The sequence below is a fragment of the Trichosurus vulpecula genome, chromosome 5 (genome assembly GCF_011100635.1).
Source record: "Trichosurus vulpecula isolate mTriVul1 chromosome 5, mTriVul1.pri, whole genome shotgun sequence".
NCBI lineage: Eukaryota > Metazoa > Chordata > Mammalia > Diprotodontia > Phalangeridae > Trichosurus > Trichosurus vulpecula.
Window position 1 is genome coordinate 58032160 of NC_050577.1, and position 23126 is coordinate 58055285.

At 38.7% G+C, this 23126-nt stretch overlaps 1 protein-coding gene across 1 annotated transcript in view; it reads left to right on the plus strand.

Moving 5' to 3' along the window:
- The first annotated feature begins 5899 nt into the window (after positions 1 to 5899).
- Positions 5900 to 23126, plus strand: part of ARL5B (ADP ribosylation factor like GTPase 5B) — a 35165-nt gene continuing 17938 nt past the window's right edge. The window contains exon 1 of the mRNA XM_036759507.1: positions 5900 to 6039. Within this exon, the coding sequence (XP_036615402.1) occupies positions 5994 to 6039 (46 nt within the window). The 5' untranslated portion in view covers positions 5900 to 5993. The remainder of the gene's footprint in view (positions 6040 to 23126) is intronic.

A 23126-nucleotide genomic window follows, 5' to 3' on the forward strand; every position in this document is an offset into this window, starting at 1 on the left:
CTGAAAAGGACCTTAGAGATGATATAGACCAAAATTCTCATTTTACAAATGAGGAAACTGAGGCTGAGAGAGGTTAAGTGACCTGCCCAAGATTACAGAGGTATTGACAGAAACAGGACTTGAACTCACATCTCCTTACTCCCATTATGGTGTTTCTTCTAAATGCTTGAAGTAATGGAAATTTTGAACTGAAACGATGTTAGGTTGAACTATCTCTATAATCATAGTGACACACAGTTGTGTCCAACTCTTCATGACCACGTGGACGATAGCATGCCAGCATTCTCCATGGGGTTTTCTTGGCAAAGATGCTGGAGTGGTTTGCCATTTTCTTCTGCAGCTTATTATTCATGTGGGGAAACTGAGGCAAGCAGGGTTAAGTGACTTGCCTAGGGTTACACAGTTAAAGTGTCTGAGGCTAGCTGGATTTGAACTCAGATCTTCCTGACTCCAAGGCTAGCACTCTATCCTCTGAGTCACCTACTGACACATGGTAGCTGTATTCAAATAATTGAAGTATTATCATGTAGAAAAGGAATTGGTCTACTGGACCTCAGAGGGCAGAGCTAGTTGGGAAGAATTTATAAGGAAGTGAGAAGAAATGTAAAGAAGAACAAAAATTTTAAAGACAAATTTAAAAATAATTAGAATTGTCAAAAAATGTAATGAACTACAGCAGCAGTTTTCAAAATGTGGCCCATGAATCTTTGGGTGCCCTTGAGACCTTTTTAGGGGATCTGTGAGGCTAAAACCATTTTCACAATAATAATAATGACACGTTATTTGCCTTTCTTACTCTCATTCTCTTGCCAGTGTACGATGGAGTTTCCCAGAGGCTATATGATCTATGAATTAAAGATTTAGTTGCAAACAAGAAGACTAACTTAACATCTTGTCTGGAGAATTGGACTTTTGCTTTACAAATGTATGAATCTACAGATTTTTTTGGACGTTCTGTTTTACTTACATTCATCAAGTGTTGGCATCACCTAATTATTGATGATCTTTTATGTAAATGCTTGGCAACAATAAACATGAGTGACGCTGAAATATTGAAAGGGTTGAGTAACTTCTTTGAATTTCATGATTCATCCTGGAACACTATTGACATTTACACTGACTGTGCAAAAGTAATGATGGGTAAAACTGCTTGCACCTTGATACTAATCAAGGTAGTGGCACCAAATTATACTAGTAATACAGTAATGTGTATTTCACTGACACACACTTGCAGTTTAAAAAAAAAAAAGCCCAGTTCACTTAAGAATATCCTCAAAGAAACAATGAAAACCATTAATTTTATTCAATCTCAACTTTTGAGTGTATGTCTTTTTAATACCCTGAGTTACAAAATATGAAGTATACATAAAGGGTTGTGGTTGCTCACTTGTATCTGACACTTTGTGATTCCATTTGGGGTTTTCTTAGCAAAGATACCGGAGTGATTGCCTTTTCCAGCTCATCTGACAGATGAGAAACAGAGACAGAAGGGGTTAAGTGATTTGCCCAGGGTCACACAACTAGTAAATGTCTGAGGTCAGATTTGAATTCATGGAGATGAGAGTTGTTGATTCCAAGGCCAGTGCTCTATCTACTGTGCCACCTAGACACCCTATGAGTAAAATACTTTGGATTTACATCAAAGTGTGATGGTTGTCTTAAGGAAAAGCTCTTCTGTGATTACTTGAGTTACAAGCTACACTCCCCCCACCCTTTTTTTCATGGATTTTCACTTGAAAGAATGACAAAGTATGGTTGTTCAGACAGACATTTGGCAGACATTTTCTTGAAAATGAATGAAGTAAGCTTGTCACTTCCTAGAAAAACAACTGACAGTATCTGTTGCCAGTGATGAAATTTGAGCTTTCAAGTTAAAATTAGAATTTTGGAAGACTTCTATCTGCCGCCATGAGCTTGACAGCTTCCCAATACCTAAAAACTTTTCTAATGAGATCCATGGTGACATGAAGGAATGTAATTTTTTAAATATTGTATAATGAAATATGTTGACATTTGAAAGATTTGAATAATTAAGTTAACCAATATTTTCCATTTGACCAATATATAATGTTAAAATCATGCATGGGTAAAAGATCCATTAAAAGTGCAATATAGGTCAATAGATTTTAAGGTAACATAGTACAAAAAAATTTATTGATATTGATAAGCTTTAAGAAACTACTATTTGTTGAGTCTCAGTGTAAGATCAAAGAATATCCACAATGATCTGAAAAGGCTATTACAATACTCCACTATCCAAATATGTATCTGAGGCTAGATTTTCTTTATATATGTCAACCAGAACAACATATTGCAATAAACTAAATGCAGAAATAGGAGAAATCAGCTGTCTTCCATTATGCTAGAAATCAGATTTGCAAAAACTTTTCACAATGCCACTCTTCTCACTTTTTTTGTTTTGGAAAACACAAGTTATTTTTCATAAAAAATATGTTGTGGACGTGTAATGGTTTTATTATTGTTCTTTTAGAATGAATAACCATTTAAAATGTATCAGTTGTAATTTTTAACACAGTAAATGTTGATGGATATAAGATAAACAAAAGCTCTTTGGGCTTCTCAATAATTTTTTAAGAGTGTAAAAGGGTTCTGACACCAACATATTTGAAAATTGCTAGACTAAGATAGCACATTTCCCATCCTTGGAGGTATTCAAATATAGGGAGGATGACTATTTATCAGTGATGTTGTAGGCAGGGATTCAAATGTAACAGATGTAATTGGGCTACTTTCCCTCTCTCCCATCGGCAGAGTGTACCTGATGAAGCATCCCTGGTGCTAACCCCCTCCCTGTGCCACATTTGGAGTAGGGGGGCCCTTCTCTTGACACATTTGTCCTGGTCCTTTTGGGTGAGCCATGTGCTGGCCCAGTGCAGAAAGGTTTGGCACTTTGTGATAATATAGCAAACCCTATTGGACTTAGGAAGACCTGAGTTCAAATTCTACATCAGACACTTAGCCGTGTGACCCTGGGCAAGTCACTTAATCTTTCTCAGACTGTTTTCGCATCTGTATATTGGAAATAATAATAGGACCTACCTCATAAGTTTGTTGTGAGGATCAAATGTGATAATAAGGGTAAAGTGCTTTGCAAATCTTGGGTCACTTTATAAACAGATTTTTGGTGGAAGTCACCCCCTCTGTGATCTACTATGAAAAACTTGGATGTTTTCTTTTCTTGTCCTTGTTTTCCCTTGGATTACTAGACCCAAGGGCAGGAAGTCAGGGGGGCTACCAGAAAAGAAAAAAGAGAAAATGGAAGAACACATGACAAGTGACCTGTGTTTGCCCAGGTGAGCCTGAGAGAGGAGTCACTGGGCTTCCAAATCCTGGCTAGCACTTTAGCCTTTCTGTTATCTTTTTTGAGCAAGGTCAGAGACTAGCAATCTTGAGGGTAGCCATTTCCATCTTTGGGGCAACACTGAATTGGAAAGTTCCCAATTTTGAGAATTCCTGTTGTTTGAGAATGAAGTACTGCCAGAGTGATGTTTTCTTCTTGTTCACCTTTCAGAGAAGATCCTCCATCGAAGATTGCCCTCCATGTTGCCTTAAACCCAAATCACTCTGGCTCTCATTGGCCAGCACTGGATCTCAGAGTATATAGAAAAGAGTAAGGTGTAAGACTGGAAACATAGGAAGGCATCAGGTTATTATGAGCTTCATAGCCAAACGGAGGATTGATCCTGGAGTTAATAGAGCACCCGGCCTAGTGTCAAGAAGACCTGAGTTCAAATCTGCCCTCATATAGTAGTTGTGTGATCCCAGGCAAGTCACTTGAGCCTGTTGGCTCAATTTCTTTATGTATGAAATGAGCTGTAGAAGGAAATGGCAAACCACCATTATTTTTGCTAAGAAAATCCCAAATGGGGTCACGAAAAGACAGACATGACTTAAAAACAAAAATAGTGAGCCACTGGAGTTGATTAAATGGTAGTGTTTGAGTGTGCATGTGTGATATGGTCATACTTGTGCTCTGGGATATCAATTTGAAAGATGAGTGGCGGATGGATGGGATTCAGTCGAGACTTCAGGAATGGAGAACAAGCAGAAGGCTATTACAATAAATGGGGCAGGAGATAGGGAGTCTAGTGAGCTACTGAGTCATTTGTATTTCTTTGTGGGCAGTCCTTTGCATCTTAAGCATTTTCTGGGTTAAACAAAACCTGGTTCATCAATAATACCCCTACTTCACCATGAGTACTTTTGGAAGATGGGCTGTTAACTACACTTGGGGAACTACACAGGAGTCCTACCTAAGCTGTTTTAAGAGATTGCTGGGAACTTCTATTCTAAGGAGGGTAACAGGCCAAAGAGACAAACCAATACTTTGGGATTATGACTCCAGCATTCTCGTCCTCACGCGGACTTCTGTGTGAATTCAGAAGCATTTTGGGGGGGCTGGGGTCTCTGGACCACAGCTGACACTCCAGGAAAGTGACTGTGGCTGATAGCACATGTGCACTTCACATTCAGAATTCTGATTACTAGTCTCTTACAGGAAGGTGGCAAGATTCTTTTTCACTTTTCTGTGCCCAGTGATTCCTAACCATTAACCACTTTGTTCACATTTTAGCTTCTTTTCCTACATTCTTTTCCTACGTTGTTACAGTTACAGACTTTATCTTCTCTTAGTCCTGCTGTATGTATTCTTTTGGCTTCGTTTAGCACATCCAAGTCTTTCCATGTTATCCCTGCTTTCCTAAATGTTTCTTATGGTGGAATACCATTTCATGGCAACTGGAGGGCAGAGCCAAAACTCCAAAGACCTCAATTTAAGGAAGGGGTCCAGACCACCCATCTCTTGGTTTTCGCCAGCTGCAGCTAGGTGGCCTAGAGAAGAGGGCTGGGGCAGGAGTCTGAAAGACCAGCATTCCAAGCCTTCACTTGACTCAGTTTCCCCATCTGTAACACAAGGATAGTAACAGCGGATGAAGTTTGTAAAGCACTTAGCACAGTTCCTGGTACGTGGTAGGTTCGTGTTTATTGACTAAATTCAGTCATTCCCCCCTTGACGGGCACCCACTTTTTTTTTTTCCATTTTGTGGTCTCTTCCTGTTAGAACTGAAGTTCTATGATGTCAGGGACCGTCCTCCCGCCACCCCCCACTTCTTAGCACAGAGCTGGGCACACTGCAAGCGTTTAAAAAAATGCCATTTTTCCGTTCCTTCTCGCTTTTTCCTTCCTTTGTCTGAGAACAATAGAGTTGGGTCGTCCACGGAAAATGAAGGTGGGCTCCACCCATCCCCCCAGGCCGACCACCAGCTCCGAGGCAGGAGGGGCGAGCCCAGCCGGGCCCCGCCTCGGCCCCTCCCTAGCGGGGGTCCAGCAGGGGCTGAGGCGTCGGAGGGCGCGCCTTGGAGCGGCTCGTGATCTCACGGTTTCGGCCTGACCGCGACCCGTAACCTCCTTTCCACCGCCGTCCCGGGAAACTCCGCGACACCGCCCACGCCCCCAAACGCCCACCAGGGGATGCCCGGCTTTGTGGGAGCCAATGGGAACGAGGGTCGGGCAGCGTCACGTGCGTGGCGTCAGCGCCCGTCAGCGCGATGACGCAGTACGCCGTCAGCAGGGGCCGGGGCCGGGCTCCTGGAGGGCGGGCCAGCCAGAGCGGAGGCGGGGCCGACGAGAGGGCTAGCGAGAGCGAGAGCGAGAGGCGGTGGGCTGCAGCGGGGAGGAGGGTCGAGGCCCAGGGCTCTACGGATCGCCGCCGGGCTCAGCCGGACGAACAAAGGGACCGCCGGGAGCAGCTGGCCGCCGCACGCGCGTCCCCTCCGCTCTCCGTGACGGCGCAGGCGAGCGGCCTCCGCAGCCTTTCCGGGGGTCGGTGCGAGGAGCCCCGGCCGCCGCCGCCCTCCGCGAGCTTCTGCCCGGCCCCGGCCCGCGCCGCTCCCGGGGGTGGGAGCCCCGGCGGCTCCTCGTCCTCCGGCGCCGCGGCACCTGCGGAGGGCCCCACGGCGGGCCGGGCTCCCGTGATGGGGCTGCTCTTCGCCAAGCTGTGGAGCCTCTTCTGTAACCAAGGTGAGACGGGGCTCCCCGAGACCCCACGCTAGCCGCGGGTCAGCCGAGGGATCCCCGGGGAACCGAGGGACCAGCCAGCGCCCGGGAGCCCCACCTGCCCGTGCCGAGGCCTCCTCTCTGTCCGTTCGCCCTCTCGGCCCCGCGCAGCTCCCTGGACTGTCCCCTGGAGGACACCGCCCGGGAGCTGGCGGACCCGCACAGGCACGGCGCCCCGAGGTCCCAGACCCGCATTCCGTCACTCTCCCCTCCCGGGCTGCCGCACTAAACGATATCAGCTCCGATCGATTACGTGTCACTCCCGGGAGTGAGCGAATCCAGCTCCAGGAACCGTCGGGTCCGGAGACCAATAGTGGTAAAACCTGTTCTGAACCGGGGTGCGCCCGGGGAGGACGAGCGAGCTGGGACAGGGATCGGGGACGCGGAGGACCCGCACATGTGTCAGCCATTCTCACCTCGGCCGCTTAAAACACCGCGAGCCCCTTCTCCTAAAAGTTCCTACCTTCTTATCCTCCACTTAGGCCTTTCGCTTCATCTCCGAACAAGTGCTCCCAGCGCCCAGAATTCCGCGTTAATTTGATCACCCTTTCTAGGGCTTGGCGTCTGCAAGTAGATTGTTTAGCTTGCATTTTTGTGAATGCTGCTTAAGATGAAAAGTTTATTTTCATAGTTAAAATATTCGTTACATTTTGCACGCTTTTTGTTTGGAGTGTTTACAGAACGTGACCAGAGACACAGTGAATTTGGCCATTCTTTGGAGAAAACCATAAGGATAAATACCAGTCGGTGGATTAAATAATGATTTTAGCTGAATCTTTTTTTTTTTGCGGGGGTGTTTATATTTTTCAATCTTTGTTTTACAAGTTTACAATTGTACAAAGTATATTTTCTTTTTATTTGCTACTTTCACGTTTCCAGGAATTTCGTCTGGAATTAGAATTCTAGAATTTGGTGAATGATCGCTCTGTGCTTTCCTATCCAGAGAGAGTCTTTAATAGTATTATATTTTTCTTCAGTCTTAATCTTTACAGACTGAGGTCTTAACCTCTCTATTCCTATATGAAGTTAATTTTACGTCCCTTTGAGAATTTTAATTAGTTTGAACACTCAGTATTTCTGGATCACTTTTACCATTTTTCAGGTGCCACAGACCAGGTTTATGTCCACCATGGTTTTGTGCAAGGATTAGAATTATCTAATCTCTCAAATGAAAGGGTTGGACTAGAAGTTACCTAAGAAGCCCTTTAAGATCTGTATCTGTGACTTTTGTCTTTTTTGGTTTCCACTACTTTTCTTGATGATATGTCCAGCATTTTGCTAACTGCAAATAGACTACAATAATATCTTAAGGAATCATGTAATAACTATTAGAACTAAATGCTAGTGTAGAATTCATTCTTTAAGTATTGTTTGGGTACTTTGTCCCTACATATTACATTCATTAATCTGTGGCTCTGAATAAATCATTTAATCTTAGGCTCAGTCTTCCCATCTGTATATTTTATTGTAATTGCACTTCCTTCCTCAAGCTTACTTTTAAGGAAAGTACTAAAAATTAAATCACTATATGAATCTGAATCGTTATTATTGCTATGTTTAGAAAATCTGTGTCCTCAGTAGCATAATGAAAACTGAAAGAAATCATCATCCCAGTAGCCTGTTGAGTGACAGAACAGGGAGGGACAGAGTGCAAAGAAGTTTTAATGATTCTGGATTGAGGGAATGATGGTCTAGATAAAGATAACTATAGAAATTCCAAAGACTTTATTGATTATTGACTTTGTACTCTCCCTCTTAGAGGCTACAAATGAAATATAAGATATCCATACCTTTCAAGGAGTTTAACATTTTATTTGAAGAGACAAGACATGAAATAGAGAAAAACAGTGCCAAGATCTGGACTTAACTGTACGTTTAGTAAGAGGAAAATAGTGTAACATAGAATACTCAGAGAAAGCTTCATGAAGATGGGGTTGGACTTAAACTTGGGCTGCCAGGTTGGATAGGATTTGGATAAATAGATTGGAGAAAGGCATTTTAAGGATGAGCAAATGCTCAGAGGTGGGTCTGGTGTGCAGCCGTGATGTCAAATTAAAATAGAAGTCTGTGGTCTGCATGTTGACTTAGAAAACCACCAATTAATATTATGTTGTATTGTACTTTTGTTTATTTTGCTAAACGTTTCCCAATTACATTTTAGTTCAGGCTGCTTGCAGGAGTTGTGGCCTGCACGCAAAGAATTTGTCACCTCTGGTATACAGTATATCTGGACAAAAATGAGACTCCAATCTTTTCTTAGCCTTTATTTTAGAATGACAGTACAACAGTGCATAGTCTCATTTCAGAAGAATGGAAGTCTGTACTGTCTGTTGAAAGCCCCAAGAAGTGTGTTTGGACACCCACATGCACACTGCATGCTGGTAGTAATAAACTGTACTATTAAGTTTATTTGAAAAAGTACCCATCATCAAGAGTTACCATCTCTATTTTCTCAGAAGAATGCATGTTTTTCCCCTGGGGATGAAGAGTGTGTCAGAGTTGTGATTGTACTTCTACCTCTTGCTGCTACTATCATTTGCAGCATAGATTTAGAAGAGGATCCCTGTTATCTCTGAAATTGTTCCAATCGCCTGAGGTATTAAAGGGCTACAGCTTTGTGTTTTCCATGGTTTTCCCAGTGAAGTGGGAATAAGCTTTAATCCTTGGTAGAGTGGATCCAGCCTTTGAGAAAAAATGAAGAGATTCTTAAATGATAGTTTTTCTTTTTCTGGCTCCCCCAGTAAAGATAGTATCTTTTTTGTTGTTAAGTCATTTTAGTTGTGTCAGACTCATTGTGACCCATCTGGGGTTTTCTTGGCAAAGATACCGGAGTGGTTTGCCATTTCCTTCTTGAGTTCATTTTACAGATGAGGAAACTGAGGTAAACAGGGCTGAGTGAGTTGTCCAGTGTCATGCAACTAGCAAATGTCTGAGACTAGATTTGAACTCAGGAAGATGAGTCTTTCTGACTATAGGTTCCCAAAGTAGGTGACACTGCCCCTTGGGGGAGCTGGAATGGTCCAGGGCCGTAGTAGCCTTGAGTGCAATTGGGGGGCCTTGAATAAAAATAAGAGGGCAGTGGAAGCATAAAGAAACAAGAGAAGATAATAAAATTTTGAAAAGCCATTCATACATGTTTCATCTGTTGTGTAACATAGTTAAATTCGTAGTGAATACATTATTTTCCAAATAAACACAAAATGCAAGTTATAACCTATCAGTCAGTGGTCAAGTGGTCAAGTCTGCCAACAGGTCTTAACAAGCAAGTGTAGGCAGGCCAGTGTTCCAATTGGCAAGAATATGTTCGTGTAATGACTTGTTTATAATAGCATACTATATGGTTACGTGATGCAATATTGTGTCATCAAAGTTTCAGTGCAGGAAAAAAGCTACAAATTTACAATAAATTATTAAATTTAAGATGTGTCATTTAAAAAAAATTGTTTTTTTTTAAATGATGTAAATTTCCAAAAAAGAAAAAAAAAGAAACCCCAAACCCAACCTGTTAAAAAGGGTTAAAGAAAGTAGACTTCCAGCAGGGGGCTGAGTAATTTTTTTTTTTTTTTTTGAAGAAGGGGACTGTAGGCCAAATAAGTTTGGGAACCTTTGCTTTAGGCCCTCCTCTCTATCCACTATGCCACCTAGCTGTCTATAGTATCTTTAAGAGGTTGTTATGAGTGCCATTGTCGCATGTAGAGCCTCTTTTCAGCCAGGCCCTTCCTCTTGTATCTTACCAAATGCCTCCACCCATGGATTTTTCCTATTAGTCCCTGTTTTTTTAGTTTCTTTTTAAACTCTGATTATTTCTCAGCAGTCAGTTGGTGCATTTAGAGTCAACATCAAGAGATAACTTTGATAATTTTGGTATTCTTTATTTTTCAAAGGTGGCAGGTTTTCACATGGTGAATATCTATTTTGACAATCATAGTAAAGATTACTATGTATGCATTTTTTTTATTCATTCAATAGAGTGGAAAGACAAAATATCAGTAGTAGGTAGCTTCAAGTGACCAGGGTTCAAGTTCAATTTTACCACTAACTGTGGCTTTTAACTCCCAACACTACTAGCATAGTGAATCTGCACAAGTCCCTTAACAGCTCTGAGCCTTGGTTTCCTCATCAGAAAAATAAACTTCCTACTTTACAACCTTTCAAGAGAGTACTTTGGAAATTGTAAATCAATATAAAATGTGAGCCTTACTATTACTATTTCAGTCATGGAGATAGCAAATTATCTTTGAAAACTGGCAACTGAAACATTTAGCTAGAAAATAAATAATGCCTGACAAATATCTATGATAGACTGTTTCATTCCTCAGCATATCTCTTTTTACTTGAATATCTTGTTTATTATTTAAAAAAATAGTTTTCTTCTTAACTTAATATTGGTGTCTTTATACTGTTCTTATGCCTTCTCTTCCTGGCTCTGTATTTCTCTTACGTATTTGTATCTGTTACTGGTTTCAGAGTTTCAGTTTTTTTTCTTCTAGTTTTGATGGGTGGGATATTGGAGATTGGATGGGCCATTCGAAAGTTAATTTCTTAATTTATGTTGAGTTCTGGTATATTTTGACTCGGTTATCATACCAACAGTATAAATGAATCAAGTCAACAAAATATTAAGTGCTTACTGTTGGTAAGGCCTGTTCTGGTACTGGTGATACACTGAGATAAAATATTAGGCATATCTCTTATTTTAGAGAGAGATTATTGTGTGGAAAGGGGACAGAGATAACATTTATTGATAATATTATGACTTTTATATGTATAAATCCATACTACAATGAATTTTATTATTTAAAAAGATAAATCTTTTAAAATTAACAAATCTATTCTTATTCTCAAATCCCATCAATTAAAAAAAAGACTTGTAACAAACATGCATAGTCTCAATCTGTACCTTAAGCCAATCTGTCACCTCTCTGTCCAGAGGTGAGTGATTGTTTTCATAGTTGGTCCTCTGTAATCATGGTTGGTCATTGAGTCCATCAGTTCTTAAGTATTACAAAGTTGGTTGTTTTTGCAGTGTTGTTGTTAATGTATACATTATTCTCCTTGTTCTGTACACATTACTCTGCATCAGTGCCTACAAGTCTTCCCAGCTTTCACAGAAGCCCCATTTTTTTCCCCTTTTTTTATGGCATAAGAATATTAGGTTCAGATGCCATAATTTGTTCATCCATACTTCTATTGATGTTCACCCCTTTGTTTTCCAGTTCTTTGTTACTACAAAAATCTACTATAATTATTTTTGTACATAAGGGCATGTTGAATTTTAAGTGGGGAGAAATTCATTGTATTGTGATTGTTATGTTGAATGTGGCTAAAAATGAGTGAAGTGTCAATGGGGGCTTGAATATTTACATCACATTTTTAGTAATGTGTTCTGACATTTGGTTCAGTATGAAAATGAGTTAATATTTTAAACATTATAACTTATGTACAGAAAGGAAAATGTCCTTGTAATTTGTGGTATTATTATCTTCCTTTCAGATTATATATTTGATGATTAAAGCCATTATCCTTTAAATGAAACCTAGGTATTGATTTTTAGAAGCAGCTTGGCAAAGTGGCTGTCATCTTTGAAGACCTGGGTTCAAGTTCCACTCTATACGTGAATGTATAAATGAATGAAAAAGTTTTTATTTATGCCCTAAGCACTAAAACTAAATCTAAGCAAGCATGACCCTCAGCTCTCAAGGAGTATACATTCTGCTTGCTGATCTGCATTACTAGAGGGAATTTCCTCACTTGGAATTACTTATAGCAATGAAATCAAAGGTCTGGTCCAAAAAAGTTCCCTAATTGTAGTCTCAACGTTTTTGATGAGGCACTTTTTTTTCCTTTCTATTTGAAGGTTAGTCTTGGCTGACTAGTCAAAGAAAGTTACTGCAATCTTGTATTTCAGTTGATATCGTTAGACTCAACAAATTCCAGGTGCCAGGTCATTATGGCTCCTGGTAGCAATTGCATTATATGGGACAATGTTATATTTTCATATCAACTCTAGCCAAAACTACTGAGTGCATTTTGTTCTGCCTGTTTATGTATTTTGGCTTTTCCTATTATGATGATTTGGAAAAAAAGTTCCAAAGCAGTTGTTAGTGCTACTTGGTTTAGACATCAGTGAATTTCTTTTTCTTTTTAAAAAATTTGATTTCTTTCAATTAACAAAAATCTTATTTTCTCTCCCTCCCACCTCACTAACTCCATTGGAAGCAAAACAAAAATCCTTATGACACAAAATCTTGAATTGGCCATATGCATTTTATACTGAGTCCTTTGCCACTTCAGTCTTCTGGAAGCATGATTGGTTATTTTATGTGTGTTGATCAGAATTGTAAAATCTCTTAAAGTTGTTTTTGTTTGCAGTTTTGTTGCTTTAGATATATTGTTCTAGTTCTGCTCTTTTTGGAACTTGAAGAATTTTCCATCAGTTCAGACAGGTCTTCTTAGGTTTCTCTGAAGCCATCTCTTTTCATCATTTCGTATAACATACTACCTTCCATTTGTTCAGTCATTCTTCAAATGATGAAACCTACTTTGTTTGCAGTTCTTTGACATCACAAAAATTACTACTATAAATATTTTGAAACAAATGGGTTCTTTCCTCTTTTGTTTTATCATCTTTTTGTGGTATTGGCCAAATATTATTGGATTAAAAGGCACACACAGTTTAGAGACTTTTTTGGCATAGTTCCAAATTTTTTCTACAATGGCTGGACAGTTTTATCCATAGTGTGTATCAGAGTACATGTTTTCCCATAGCGTTTTCAACGTTTGTCATACTACTTTGTTGACATCTTTGCCAATTTGATGGAAGAGACATGGAACCTCAGAATTGCTTTAATTTGCATTTTGCTAATTATTAGTGATTTAAAGCATTTTTTCCTATGGCTCTTCATATCATGGATTTCTTCCTTTGAAAACTGTGTATTCTTTTGTGTTGACCATTTATAAATTGGGGAATGGATCCTTTTTGTAGAAATTTGAATCAGTTCTGTATGTATTTTGGAAATGAAATTTTTATCAGAAACTTGCTATAAGGCTCTTTTCCCTGTTATTTTGAAATAAAAAATTAATTTTATGCAATCAAAATTGTTCATCTTGTGTTCCCTATCCTTTGATCATGGATTCTTCATCAATAGATCTGACAGGAAATTTCTTTTCTTCTCTAATTTGTTTATGATGTGACCATTTATATCTGTCACATATCCATATGGAACTTATCTTATTTTTGAGTGTGAGGTGTTGATCTAAACCTATTAATTTTCTGTTAGACTACTTTTCCAGTTTTCCCAGCAGTTTTTGTCGCTACTCCAGTAGCTGAAGTCTTTGGGTTTATCAACACTAGGTGAAAAGGTTTGTTTGCTTCTCTCTCCCTTTGTTTACTCTGTCTTATTGATCATTAAAAAATAGAGCTACTCAGCTTCTTAACCACCACTTAGACTTGGCTCCTTTCAGTATTATTATCTTGCCCTGGTCAGATTTGCTTAGCTTTCTCTGTGAGTTTATCCAAAGGATGGAGACGTTTAGTGATGCTGATTTTTGTCCCAACCTGGTGTTGGGAGCCGACTCCTTATGACAACATCCTGCGCTAACCTCATCTCCACCCCACCACCCCTATGCCCCCCCACTCTTTTTTCCTTTTCTGGAAAGCTGAAAAATTTATCTGCTATTAAATTTGGGAGTCATGTGGCTCCCAGATCAGTCAGATTTGTCAGGCCCTGATAGTTTTCATCTTAAAGTGAGGGAGTGGCAGTCGTTTTTATCCATGACCTCCTACTTATACTCTTAAAATACCATATATATATATGTGTGTATATATATATATATACACACACACACTACATAGAGATGTAAGAAAAAACGCACCAGCCCAGTCTGAGCAAAGTAAGAAAATCATAAACAATAAAAAATCGACTTGATTGGAATTTTGGGGGGGGGGGGTACTAAAATGGAGGAAAGTACTTTGAGTGACAGTGGTGTGATCATAGGGTGTATAGACCTAGAGCTGGAAGGCTCTTGAGAGGCCACCTGGTTTAATCTAGGAACTCAGTGGTGCAACGGATAGAGAGCCAGACCTGGAGTCAGGAAGGTCTGAGTACAAATATAGTCTCATACATTTTACTAGCCGTGAGACCCTGGGGAGATTGCTTAATAGCTGTCTTCCTCAGTTTCCAAATCTGCAAAATGGGAATAATATCATCTCACAGGGTTGTTGTGAGGGTCAAATTACATAATCTTTGTAAAGTGCTTATCATCACGTCTTGGCACATATTAGGTGTGTAATAAGTCCTTCCTTCTTCCTTCCTTTATTTCTTCCCTCTCTCCCTCCCATTTTACAAATGAGAATACTGTTGGCCAGAAAGATTAAGTGACTTGCTTGCAGTCACACTGTTAGTAAATATCAGGTAAGGTTTAAACACCAGTTGCTCTGCCTCCAGAGCCAGCATACTTTCCATTATACCTGTATACAGCTTCTTTTGGAGGGGATTATATAGATTGGCTCATTGGGCCTCTAAATTACCTTTCACCTCTGACATTTTGTGATTTCTTTGAGTGTGGTTCTGTGTAACTTATACCCTATTAGAATTTAATCATGTTCCTTTTTTTCATGTATTTTTTTCTCCTCTTACACCATCTTTGTTGTGAGCCCCTGTCATCTTTTCATTACAGAGAGGTTCAGATTTACTTATTCCCTGCAGTTATTTATCTGGAAATATGAAGATAATTTTGCTTCTGTAATGGTAATTTTGTTCTGGTTTTATTTCTTAACATCTTGCCAGTCTTGTATATATTTTTAAGAAACAAAGTTAAATACCTTACTGCTTTTAATCTTTGTGAATAAAGCTCTTGGTATAGTGGCTTGTTATGGCTGAACTAGTTACATACATCTCAGCAATCTGCTGCCATTCTTGCCAAAGGCATTATACTGGGAGGAGAATAGAAAATAGGCCCTATCCTCCCCCACAGGACTGTTCGTTAAACAAACAGTGACGGACGACTTTTTAAGCCATGCCAGATTTCAAACCTTGCTGTGAATTTTTGTACATGTTCATTTGCTGCACTTTGACAGTAATTTTTAAAGTGTTTTACGTTTTACTATTATTCCTGGGCTGAACACTCTTCTGTTCATTCCCCATTCCAAACCACTTATAATTTTCTTTACATATCTCCATAAAATGTTAGTGTTTAAAAATCTATTTAATCACACATTTTGAGGTTATTATTTTTCATGCCTTCTTTATGAAAGAGACCATGACCTCTTATCTTAGCTCTGATAAGGATTGAAACAATGCAAAGGAAGGATCCCTACTATAGTCCACCTCTTGCCTTTATAAGCATGTAACAGATTTTGAAAGCAGAATTGCCCCTTATCTTTATGTTATGAAATATTGAATTAACCTCTCTTTTCTTTACCTTTCCCCTTTGCAGATTCTTCATTTATTTTGATTCAGAGATGCCTATTCTATATAACTCTACCTTAGACATAGATTAGTTTGATTGTTTATAGTAGTTTTAGCTGTCACGTGATTTTACCAAAAATGTTGTTCAAAAACTTCATTTTCACTTTTCTTTCCTCCTTGGTATTCTTTTACTAGTTTAAGAGTTCTCAGTAATTCATCAAGTATTGTACATTCCTAGAGATCCCGTACTTTAACTGTTTTATCTCCAAGGAAAAAAGCACTTTAAAATACAAAAATAATCTTTTACTGTTTTTCTGAATATAATTTTAAGCTGAAGATCACTCACTTTAACTCTCCCTTGGTAATGTTTAAGCTGATGAATTTAAAATCTGTTAGGCAATTTGGTTTTTTCTGTATTTATGGACTATTTTGCCTTATGACTCCCCCAAATGAAAGAAAAATGGGAGGGCATAATGGGAGAGATAAATTGTTTCAAGATTTCTGTCTGTTCGTTTTCAGGAACAAATAATAGTGTCTTATTTTGACATCCTTGTTTACCTTATCTGTTAATTTCTAACTTTTAGTGTAGCTACTTTTAGGATATCTTCATTTACTAACTCATTTCTCCCTCTAGCTTAATAATGTTTTTAATTCCTCGAATTTTTAAAAATCATTCTTTATGTTGAATTTCAATCTCTTCTTAATTTCTCTGTTTAGAGTTCTCCGCCAATGATATATTTGTGATATTTACTACTCTTAAAATTATCCGTTATTATATAACAGCAGTATTAAATGGATCAGACACCTGTGATATTGTGTTAAATTCCTACCACATTAAGTACTAGAGAATTGTTATAACCAGTTATTTCTCTTAGAAGGCACTCAGAAAGAATTGTTACTTTGTAAATCTTTAATTATATCATTTTTTATTCTTATAGATTGATGGAGCTGGAAAGCACCTTGGGTTGACAACTCTCACTACTTGGCCAGGGTGACATAGCTATTAAGTATCTGAGGCTGTATTGGAATTCACTTCTTGATTCCAGGCCCAGAACTCTATGTATTTGATCACTCAGGTGTTTCAATGGCAGCTAGGCCCAGGTTTTTTCAGTAAAATATGAGGCAATTTTATCAGCTGTGAGGTCTAGCTAAGGGAACCGTTGGAGCTTTGAGGAGGGATGAAAGGTTTTGGAAGAGCAACTGTGTTGAGTGGGATAGTGAGTTAATTAAGGATGTATAATGCCTTGCCATAGTGAGGGCCCACTTGAATTTATATAACATAAATTTGTAGTGGACCCATTCAACACAGTTTTGTGATTTTCTGCAACATTGTTCAGCAGCAAAGTAGCAGCTCCTACTTGTACAGGAGCAAAGACAGCTTATGGTGGGAGTGATCCAAGGCTTGACTGGACAAGATTGGTGATGTGATAAGAGCTAAGAAATTAAAGTAGAGGACAGTGTGGGTTTGAATGGGTTTCACCCAGGGGTTACTATGGGGAAGGGAGGAAAATGTAGCTAGTGCATGGGGTGGTCATCTGGGGAGAAGTAGAGGTTGAGGGATTGGTAATAAAGATGACAATGAAGAAAAAATTGAGGTTATAAAGGAGAGAGGTGAAATGACAGTAGATTGTGAATTTCCTTATCTGATCACAGTTCTCAGTGTATTTTACGAGATCAAGAGTATCACCAGGACATCTGGACTTTACTTGCAGCTCTCCTATTCCTTGGTTTTATAATTCTAGGCAAGCTATGTAAACTCTCTGGGTCTCAATTTCTCCATCTCTACAATCAAAAGCTTTAACAGATCAATTAAAGCCCCTTTTTTAGTTGTGTGGTTCTATAATAAGTTTACATAGATCTTCTTGCCTTAAAAAACACAATACAAACATCCAGACATGATCATCATTCACTTTGCCAAAGGATTTACTGTGTTCCCTTTGAGTCCTACTGCATTTAAAACTTAATAAGAATTTACAAAAATTCATTTTGAAACTTTCTAGGAACATATATGCTGGGTAACATGCAGTATAGACATTACAATAAAAACGGTATGCTTTTGTGTTTGTTTTTAAATGAGCCTCAGAAAAGTCAGCCAGAAGTTTAATTTTTACATTGTTTCATATTTATGATGTTACTCAATACAAAAGGAAAATAAAAAATTTTAAATTAGCATTCAGACTTGTCATGTTTGGGGAGAAAAATCCCCAAAGCAGTTTGTGTGTAGTGCAGGGTCAGCCCAATAAGAATTGTGAAGTAGGCAAAATTTACATTATATACTTACCTACTTCCCCTTTTCTGTGTCTTTCTCTTTTCTGATATGAGCATATTTGAGCCATAACAACTATAAAACATATAGTAGTTGATAAAAAAGTATACACTCTGATAGATTTGGCTTAAATAAGTTTGATAAAACTTGTTTTACACACTACATTTAGTTTCTTTCCCATCACCTCAATTATTAAAATTCAATGATAGTTTTGTTTTTAGAAGGGACACACAGTAATTGCTTGAAAGTGATTTATGTAAACTGTATTCAGAAACATTCTTCAATAATTATTTAGTTTCTTTTTTGCTCCCTTCTTGTATTTCTGTATTCCTCTTCACTTGGTGTTTTGTGTCAGCTGGCTTTGCCTTTGGCAGAGTGGATGGCAAAAATATTCCAAGATGTTTGAGGTGTTTGCTATGTGAAGCATTGTCTGAGGCCATCTCAATAATAGTGAGTTAGGTGAATTTATACTTGCCTCTCAATCACACTCAGTCCCAGGGAGGACTTCCGTAGTGGTGGGAGTTAACTCACCGAGGGAGGAAGGCCTGATCTCTGGTCCAAAAGAGGGGACTATTCCCTATGGGGAGAGGGGCCAGTCAGTGAAAAGGAAGATGGCAAGATATCCCAAGATGTCCTGAGTAGATGGAGGTAAAGCAAGCTCTCCAGTTAACTAGAGAGTCAACGGAGTTTGTGCTGCTCAGGTGAAATCATGTATTTTGATGTTTTGTAAACCTTAAAATGCTATATGAATGTCAGTTATTTTTAAAAAATAACCCATTAACATCCCTACACCCTTTAAAACAATCAGAATTCACTTGTGTGCAAGTATCTCAGACATGTTCACTTGAAGTTTTAATGAAGAAATAATGGCTTAAGATGTTACCTTAACCAGATGAAAATAAGAATAAATATTTTTTAGCCAGGGGCTTCTGAAATCACCACCTAAGTGCTATATAGACACTGAGGACCAGCCCTAGTTACATGAATGTCTTTTTGGAAATCTTAGATAAAATAGGACTTTAGGAAATGCTACTCCACTGCTTTCTTGGTACATGGAGATGACTCCGGGTTTTTGAAGGATATCCCATTGGCAACCTCTGTCAGGATCTACAGTGGTGGAAGAGCTTCCTATACAGTTTTAACTGGACTATTTTCCAAGGACCAGCCTAGTGATGCATGGAGGCTTCAGTAGGTTGGCCATTATGTGATGAATCCACGACACACCGTGAAAGTAAGAAAAATATAAAAGAGACCCCAGCTAAGCCCCAGTCATCCTAAAGGCATTTAAGGATGAAATTGAAATGAAGGGAAACAAAAGTTGGATTAGCAAAAATTTCTGCACATACTTTTTCTTTTTCTTGTCATGAGCTATCACATTTGGATTCTATCATCACTGTCCCAGCTGTGCAGCAAGGGGAAATAGAAATGACTTTAAAATAAACAAAGATGGAAAAACAGCTGGGACTACATTAAGTATACACAAACAGGTCTGTGATGGAGGTGGCATAATTGTAAAGTTTTTCGGGGATTAATTCTCAAGATATTGAAAGAAGGGGAGGATACCAAATATTTGAAAAACTTAGAAACATGATTACAAAAAAGGGCACAGAGAATAATTATTTGTAACTACTGATCCAACGTTCTTATTTTCTGAACCCTGGAAATCATTGTGAGAATAATCTACACACTTATTAGTTATACTCTGAATGAAGATATGAAAAGAATGTTAGGATCAGTTTCAGAGCTGTAAGGGATGTTAGGGTCAACAAATCAAACCCCCTCATTTTTTCAGATGAGGAAGCTGAGACATAGCAAGTTTCCTTGCTTCAAGACAAAGCTGCTAGTAAGTGTATGAGGCAGAATTCGAACCAGATTTTTTCATATTCTAAGTCCAGGGTTCTATCCACTACTCCAGGAATTTTATTCTAGAGTAGATCACATCTTTTAGACAACTTTTTGAGCATAAAGATTGAAAGAATTTAAGATCCCATTGTGCTTATTGTTTAGGACTATCAAAAGATGTTTCATTCTGTAGAGCAAAATGCAGCACTTAAAGGTTTTTCAATTTCTTCTATTTGTATGTTGAAATTATACAAGATTCCTTCCAAAACATCAACAGTCATAACTTTGTTTAAAGCCCACTAATTATTAATTTCAGAGAGATAATTGGAACATACTGCAATGTGCTCCTCCATTGAGAGAGGGGTAAGCTCCTTGAGGGGATTGTTTCATTCATTGTTTTTATATCCCTAGTACCTAGGACAGTGCAGCCCAAAAGTGATAACCTGCTTAATAAGTCCTTGTGGATTGATTGATTAGCTTACCAACATTGTCATGAAGGCTGTGCAATATGGAAAGGATTTTCTATACTGTGCTAGATGCTCCTGTTTGCAGATGGTGTTATGTTTGTTTGGTGGCTTAGAACGCTGAAAAGCCTTATGATTAGAAATAAATAAATGAGATTTATAATCACATGTAATACAAGATCTTTGTCTGGATACAGTAGCTCTGTAGGCTGTCCATCTAAAAGAAAATCAGTCTAGATAGATCTGTGCAGATACTTAGGCACATCTCTTCTAGTCCTTTTTCATTCTTTTGCGATACCATAGTAAAAGTAAAACAAACAAGTACAAATAACCAAAACTTTGAAATTTTTTAAAGGTTTATTTTAAAGGCCTTTTGGACTTTGATTCTTCTCTCTGACCTCTTTTCCTCTTTTAAAGATCCTTTTCTCTTCCTCTGTTTTTTGCCTCATTTCTTTTCCTTTTGATAATCTCAGAATTTGTTTATTTGTTTGTTTGACTTTTTGTCCTGTCTGGTAGCACTTTCTATGCTCTGTTGGCAGGAAAAGTCAGGCCAATTCTTGAGTTGCTGAATACCTCTTATGTAAGAGCACCGACACCACAAATTGCTCATTCAGATGCCAGCATAGCGGAAAAGCCATAGTATACACTGCCAGCCAGGAGTTTAACAAGAGTATAGGTCACAGAAAAATCATTTTCATGTTTGAGGCCAAACAGATTTTTACTATAAATTTTGCAAATTTCAATATACAAAGAACAAAAAAATGAGGAAATGAAAGTAAGCTTCTACTGTGTAGTTAAATACTGAAAGTAATTTTAAAATGTAGTACTTTAGATGTAGCTGTCTTGGTATGTCAGTGTGTTATGGCCTGCCTTTACCCACTACAGTTTATGTAAACTAGTTTTAAGGCTAGCCCATGCAAAGTGCAATTAGGAAAGTGAATCTGTAGTAAATATAATTATATAGCATTTTCCAAAGACCTGTTCCAAAAATAAAGGACTTTTGAATTATTTATGCATTACTTTCTTCTCTGCTCCAGGTAATTAAAGACTTGACTATATTTTAGTATAAGTATATATTACTGAATACTTAGTTTTCTAACTTGAATAATTTTTTCTAGTTGACAGAATTTGTCTTTCAGAACTTTTTTTAAAATGTGCATATTTTTGTTTCATTTGATCCTCCCAACAACCTTGGAAGGTGGATACTAGCATTTTACAGTTTAGGAAACTGAGGGAAATTAAGGTTAAGTGATTTGCCCAGGGTCACACAGTGTTTGAGGTGGGATTTTCTGGATTCCAGGCCAAGTATGCCACCTAGCTTCTATGTATATATTTGTAAAATAAATTTTTATTGATATTTTCTGTTTCTTATATCGCCATAGTTATCCTTTATGGCCCCCCCCCTTCTGAAAATATGTGTAATGTATAACACCTATGGACCTCCCACCTCCAAGAAGGGGTAGGTTGAAAATGTCTTTTCATATCTCTTCATTCAGTTCTATTTGATCTTTATAATTTTTTACATTTATTTTTGATTTTTTGGTTTATAATTTTTCTTTTCATTTACATTGTTATAGTCACTTTGTATATTAATTTCTTGGCTTAGGATTGCATATTTTAAAAAAAAAATTCTATTTTATTTTTTTCAACATGTGAAAATCTGCTTTCTTTTACTTTCCCTCCTCTAGTTAAATGAGAATGCGATAAAAACAAACCCCTGTTACAAACACATATAGTCAGGCAAATCATGTCTAAAAAATAAGTGTCTCGTTCAGTGCATCAGTCTTTCCTTCTCTATTCTAGCCCCCGGGCACGGGGCTTTTCCTCAGTCCACTTTGGATCTGTGACACAGAACTGGGTAGTGGACAATAAGTTTTCCATTTGGCACATGTTTCTGTACTATTACGAGCCTGGGATTGCATCTTGCTTTGCTGCATAGCTTCTCTTTGCTCTGGAGTGTTGAGCAAAATACTCCTGCTGCATGCCTCCCCACGGCTGGCCCCCGGTGTCCACAGACACTGTATCTCCCTGTGCCAACCTGGGCTGGTAAGGTGAATCAGCTGTGATTTTATTGTAAACCTTAAAAACTAACAAGGCAGCATTGGAAAAGCGCTGAAGTTGGTGTTAGCAGAAAGCTGGATTGGAATCCTGGCTTGTGTTCTTTGCTATTTGACCTTGGGCAAGGCCTTCTCCTCTTTGAACGTGTTATCTCCTTCAGAAAATAGGAATGGTAGTAACAACAGCAACAACCAACAATAATGTATTACCTACTTCACAAGGTTTTCAAGAAAAAGCTTAAACATCGTCAAGTCAACAAAGGCTTTTAGTAAGTATTTAATATATGCCTGGCATCCTGCTAATAGCTAGAGATGCAAATACAAGCAGAAAGACAGTCCCTGCCCTCCAAAGGCTTACATTCTGAGGGGAGAGGACCACATACAAAATGGAGTTCAAAAGACGTGAGGGTGAGTGACGGAAGATACCCACACTGGAGTGTGGTGAAATCCGGAGAGTCAGAAGTAGACCTGGCAAAGGGAAGGAAGGATGACTGGCTTAGACCTTTCTTCTGAAAAGAGGTTCTGAGAGAAATTCACCAGTTGGAAAAGAGGGCCTCAGGGACAGAAGAAATTGAGTGGCTGGGTGAGAACACACCACGGGCACTGCCAGAGTGAGGGCACCTGAGGCCTGGTGGTGAGAAAGAAGTAGAGAGGAGAGAGGAAGACACCATATACTGATTAAGGAAAAGGAAGATGGAAGAGAGATTTACTATTGAGTGGTACATTAATATAGAGGGCCTGTGCATTCCCTTTGGTTATTGACTTTACTCTGTCAAACGACCCGACTTCACTACTAGCTGAGAACCACCATGGCAGATTTGAGTGTACAGGCAATCAGATGTAGAGGATGAGAGAAAAGTTACAGGTGTGGATTAGAGTACAGATGGCTGGATTTTATGTTTGTTTTCTCTGGTCTAAATGCTAGTAAAGAAAAATAACATGACCTTTGGGATTACACTTAGTTCTCATTTAGATAATCTCACAGAGATTTCTAAAGAAAAGTTGCTTTCTT